Here is a 5,898-nt window from a genome sequence, read left to right on the forward strand (position 1 = left end):
CAGCCACCATGGTTGGCTGCCATGGTGGTTACCGGTCATAAAAATGCAGCCTCCCTTGTTCAGCAACACCAAAATACACGAACTCATGAGCTGAACACGAAAAGAAACACACCCATCAAAATCTTGTGGTGCTAGGCGACGGTGGCAGCGACTTCACGGTGGAACAACCGCATGCCGGCAACAGAAATGAAGAACCCAACAACAGCAAACTCGACCGGTCACGACGGTTCTTCTCCAGCTACGCGCGGCGGCCGTCGACGATAGAAGGTCGGCCCGCTTCCAACCAAGAACGACGGCTCACCACGACGTCTACTTGGACAGAAGGTGGCGATGGGCGCTGACTTCGTCTTCTTCACAGAAGTGGTGCAGCGACGGAGACAGTAACTGTCGGGCTTGACAATGCAAACGGCGGTTGATGGCGTCGGTTCCGGCTTCATCGACGACTGCGCAAGGCAGGAACAGCGACTACAGCGGCGGCTCGGTGGTTCACGCTACCGGTTCTTATTCCCGACATTGGTGGTCAGAGGTAGCAGCGGCGCCGGAGATTGAAGATGTGAATGGTGGCGGCTGGAGGGAGGTATAAGGTGGGGTGACGGCTGCACATGGTCTCTAGGGTTTCTACGTATAATCGGGTTTATATACCCCGTGCCTTACAAACTTACTCCCATGTTTACACATACAATCCCTCCTTCTCCCTTTTCTTTCAAAACAAGGCCAATATTTACCATATGAACCCTGCCCCTTGAACTCCTTACAAAATAAGTCCAAATTATACTAAACAATTCCTTTCCCAACAATCCTTTTCAAAATCAATCCAGAATTTATCTTTTTAACCCTTAATTCTCAGTTATGACATTTTTCAGCCCTTCCACCTCATTTTCTATTAAAATAAATCCCAAATAATTACCATGGAGTCCCTAACTCCAAAAATTCTTTATAATAAATTCGGAAATCATATTTTTAACCCCCTAAACTTTCAGTTATTTATTTTAGGGTTATGATTCGTTCATTAATTAATTTATTTATCAAATAAATAAACAGGGTGTTACAAAATATCTAGTATTCCTTTTGTGCACACAGCAAAACTCAAATAAATTTATATCACATATATTGGAACTGGGATAAGCCAATAAACAATTGAGACGCGTTGAAGGGAAAACGAGCACATACCTTGGTTTTGATGTGTTATTGTAAAAGTGGAGATGTGATTCTTAATTTATTAGAAGAGAGGGTATATGATTCTTGATTTTTGGGTGATCAACAACGTCTCTAATCCCCCGTTTACTATTTTCTTTAGAAATTAGAATTAGGCGATGGTTTTTTCCCTCGATTCACTCTAAAAAACGATTACATACCTTGGTTTTGATGTGTTGTTGGCCGGTGGCTATGAAGAAATAATAAATCAGTGGCGGTGGCTATGAGGACGGAGGATGATGTCGTCAGTGGCTACGCCTGATGGTATTGACGGAGACGAAATCACATATTTGGTAGATGAGGGTGTACGTGCGTATTTGGAGAAAATGGTTGTTATGAGGACTTTCGTGATTTAGGGTTTGATTCTTAATGATCGATTTTAGAAGAAGGAGCAAAATCGGTGGATCAGAAAGGATGGTGAGTTCTATTTAGGGCTAATGTTCTAAATTTATCTTTGCTTCTTGCGTGATATCAAGAATTATTTACCTACCATAATTAACTATGCAAAGATTACAATATTACCCTTGAATGATTTATTTTTTCCTAAATTCCTATTGGTGCATTCATGCACACAATAGTTGTTATAAACATTTGAACCTAGCTCTCTCTCTCTCTCTCTCTATATATATATATATATATATATATATATATATATATATATATATATATATATATATGTGTGTGTGTGTGTATCGAGAATGCCAGAAAGGTTGATAATGCGAGAACAAATCACAACCATCCAAATATTTCAATCTAGGGCTAGTATGTAAGGAACCATTTATGTTAATATTAAAAGTAAATATATTAAAATGTAAATAATAAAATCTAGTAAAGGGAATGGAAGTAATTTCATGTTTGCAATTTCCTTAAAATTAGCCGAAAATTTATTAGATTATGTTACAAATCCCACATATTCGTTTTGTGAGATTACAAACATCAACATAATTTAGCTTTACGCCCTAAACTTCTATTCTCTCTCCAATACAAGCATAAGAAATCTCTCTGCCTCCCTTTTCATACCATCATTTGTTGTAGGTCGTAGCCCTACTCACACATCACAAGTCGATGACTGATGGCTCTGGAAGATGGTGAATCGTCTGCCCTATTCGGATATCGCAAGTATCATGTCATGGTCTGGACACGATCTGGTATGCTTATCCTTTTTTTCCGTTTCTTTGATTATATTTCATTTGGTTCTAAATTTAGTTTTTGTATCTACACTCCGTTGAAGATTAGTGAAATATAGTCGTTGCAATCAATTTCTAAAGCCAATCGGGAGATTTCTAGTCTTGGTGAGCATTTTGAGTTTTTATTATTTAATTGAATTAATAAATATTTTAATTGGTCCTCCAATTTGAGTCCACTGGAAAACATTGGCGAAACTACTTGGTTGGTAAGGGTAGCATGTGCTACCCCTCAATTAATCCTTAGAAATGTAAAAAAAAAAAAGTTATATACATAAATATAATACTCTTAGATACAACCTCAACCTCCAATTACATCCATTTACATTTAAAGCAAAGTCCAATAGCCCACTAATTGGTAAACATACCCATTTAAATGTGAATGTTTTATGTAATTATTTATGTACAATTTAACTTACGACATCAGGGAAAAAAAATAAAATTGTTCTCAGTTCTCATAATCTCCTACGTCGTTGCTTGACCACAACTTTTTAGTTTCAATTTGGCTTTCTTCTCCCACAGTCACACTTGCGCATTCAAGGACTCATGAAACAAGTAATATTTAATTTTTCTATCTTTTATATTTTATAATTTTGCTTAATTTAGTTGTCAATTTGAAAACCTAATTAGTCAATTAGTTGTTCACTTGTGTTAGGTTTATATTTTCAATTATGAATTTTAAATATTTAATTGTGTTTATAGGGTTTGATTGGAAATTTTTTTAAAAGGGCATTGGATGTTGGTAGTAGTGATGAAAGTGGTAGAGGGAAAAGACCTCAACCTCAACATCAACCACAACCACAACCACAACCACAACCACCAAGTTTTCTTATTAATAATCTTCCTTCGGACCGTGCGGATAGACCAAGAATTACATCCTATCATCCAAATCAAAGGGATGAAATAAGGAGAATATATTGGATTAAAGGACCTTCTCAACCAAAAGGTCATGATTTTCCATCAATAAAAATTGGTAATAAGAATATACATTTTGTAAAGGAATGGTTTGATGAATTTAATTGGTTAGAGTATAGCACAAAAGAAAACAAAGCTTATTGTTTATGTTGTTACTTGTTTGGAGACATTGTGGGGCAACAAGGGGGAGAGATGTATTTGTGACGGGAGGCTTTGACACTTGGAGTAAAAAGAAATCATTGAAAGATCATGAGGGTAAATTTGATAGTCATCACAACAAAGCAAAACAAAAGTGTGAAAATCTAGTAAAGAAAAACCAATCTATTAGTTAAGCTTTCCATAAGCAAACCGAAGTTGAAGTGAGTAACTATCAAATTCTATTACGTGCTACAATTGATACTTGTAGATTTTTGTTGAAAAATATGTTAACATTTCGTGGTCATGACGAGTCAGATGGCTCTCTTTCTAAGGGTCTTTTCATTGAACAATTATCATTCCTTCGGGACCATAATGAAAGCATTTATAACGTTACATTACAAAATGCTCCAAAAAATGAAAAATTGACGTCTCCAAAGATTCAAAAAGAAATTGTTCAATGCTTTTCAAAGGAGATAATAAAGTCCATCTGTGAAGAAATTGGTAAGGATGTGTTTGCTATATTAGTAGACGAGTCTAGTGATGTATCAAAAAAAGGAACAAATAGCTATGGTTTTGCGATATGTTAATATCCTTGGAATTGTGAAGGAAAGATTTGTTGGAGTTGTGCACGTGAAGGATACATCTTCTTTAACTCTAAAAGAAGCCATTGATTCAGGATTTACCAACAATAACTTGAGTATATCTCAGGTGCGAAATCATGAATTCCTTTATTAGTATTTGAATTTTATCTATTTAATTTCTTATTTATATTATATATAATTTTTTTTGAAATAAGTAAGAGGGCAAGGATATGATGGAGCAAGTAATATGCGGGGTGCATTTAACGGTTTGAAAGCATTGATATTGAAAGATAACCCTTCGGCATATTATGTACATTGATTTGCACACCAACTTCAGTTAGTGGTTGTGGCTGTAGCAAAGAACCATGATGGTGCTAAAGATTTCTTTGAGCAATTAGCTTTGGTGGTTAATGTGGTGTGTGCTTCTTGTAAAAGAAAAGATATCATAAGGGAGAGTTACAAGGAAAGGGTTCAAAAAGAAATTGGTAACGGTGAAATTGACACTGGAAGAGGTTTAAATCAAGAGATTTCTCTTGTTCGAGTTGGAGATACAAGATGGAGTTCACATTATAAAACAATAACAAGTTTGAAGAATCTGTTTCCGGAGGTAGTCAAGGTTCTTAATTATGTTGAAGAAGAGGGATCTAGTTTACATAACCGAAATCAAGCGTACGGTATTTTGTCATATTTCAAGACGCTTGATTTTGTGTTTTATTTACACTTGATGTTGGAGATTTTTGGTCTCACAGATACCTTGTCAAGACATCTTCAAAAAAAGGATCAAGATATTTTGGAAGCGGCTTCTTTGGTGAAAGTGACAATGAAAACGCTAAAAGCTTTAAGAAATAATGGATTTCCTTCAATATTGGAGAAGGTATTTTCTTTTTGTCAGAAACATAAAATTAAAATTGTGGAAATGTCCGAATGTTATGTTACTCCAAGAAACCGTAGGACAAAGATTACTAACCAACATCACTTTGAAGTTGATATTTTCAACACGGTTTTGGATATGCAAATTTAAGAGTTTGGGAACCGTTTTAGTGAAGTGAGCACCGATTTGCTAGAATACATGTCGGCTTTGAGTCCTTGTAATTCATTTTCTATGTTTGACAAATCAAAGTTGGTGAAGCTAAGTGAGTTGTACAAAACGGATTTTACTGCTTTGGAAATGGTGTATCTTGATGGTCAACTTGAAACCTATTATCACTCTTTGATTGATGATGAGAGATTTGCTAATTTGAAGGGCATTACGGACCTTTCTCGTTTGATGGTGGAAACCGGAAAAGATCGTTCTTTTCCTTTGGTTTATAGGTTATTAAAGTTGACTTTGGTTTTGCCCGTCGCAACTGCAACCGTTGAAAGATGTTTTTCCGCAATGAAGCTCTTGAAAACCGACTTGCGTAATAAAATAGGTGATGATTTTATTAATGATGCTTTGATTTGTAGTGTAGAAAAAGAATCGCTTGTGGATGTTAAGATTGAACAAGTGATGGAGCGCTTTCAAAAAATGGGTAAGCGAAGAGGCCAACTTTAAAATATAAGACTTTTGCGGTAGTTTGTTATTTCTATTAAAATTGTAATTTTTAAATAGTTATCTTATTATCTTTTATCGGGAATTTTATTTTGGGCTACCCCTTACAAATATTTCTGGTTCCGCCACTACTGGAAATTTTCACCCACATAAAAATTGAGGGTATGTGGATGACTGAAGTTTTGGTTCACACTTTATAGTAATTTTTCAATTTAACATGGGGAATTATGACCACTATGTTTAGATTTTGGAATGGGTTGTTCATGCTTTTTTCATTGTGTTCAAAATGCATATATATATATATATATATATATATATATATATATATATATATATATATATATATATATATATA

General features: G+C 35.2%; 1 protein-coding gene across 1 annotated transcript; it reads left to right on the forward strand.

Moving 5' to 3' along the window:
• The first annotated feature begins 415 nt into the window (after positions 1–415).
• On the forward strand, positions 416–5,033 carry LOC111891158 (uncharacterized). Its single transcript, XM_023887239.2, has 5 exons — positions 416–577; positions 3,081–3,487; positions 3,700–3,973; positions 4,038–4,139; positions 4,350–5,033. Exons 1-5 carry the CDS (start codon positions 416–418, stop codon positions 5,031–5,033), a joined length of 1,629 nt encoding a protein of 542 aa, XP_023743007.2.
• The last annotated feature ends 865 nt before the right edge of the window (positions 5,034–5,898 follow it).

Source organism: Lactuca sativa, chromosome 8 (genome assembly GCF_002870075.4).
Source record: "Lactuca sativa cultivar Salinas chromosome 8, Lsat_Salinas_v11, whole genome shotgun sequence".
Classification (NCBI taxonomy): Eukaryota; Viridiplantae; Streptophyta; class Magnoliopsida; order Asterales; family Asteraceae; genus Lactuca; species Lactuca sativa.

Excerpts from the sequence above, each read along its gene's own strand:
- LOC111891158 (XM_023887239.2), top strand. The coding sequence starts at position 416 with ATGGCGTCGGTTCCGGCTTCATCGACGACTGCGCAAGGCAGGAACAGC. Across the intron at positions 3,974-4,037 it reads TAGTAGACGAGTCTAGTGAT|GAAAGATTTGTTGGAGTTGT; the intron begins GTATCAAAAAAA and ends GGAATTGTGAAG. Across the intron at positions 4,140-4,349 it reads ATAACTTGAGTATATCTCAG|TTAGTGGTTGTGGCTGTAGC; the intron begins GTGCGAAATCAT and ends CACCAACTTCAG.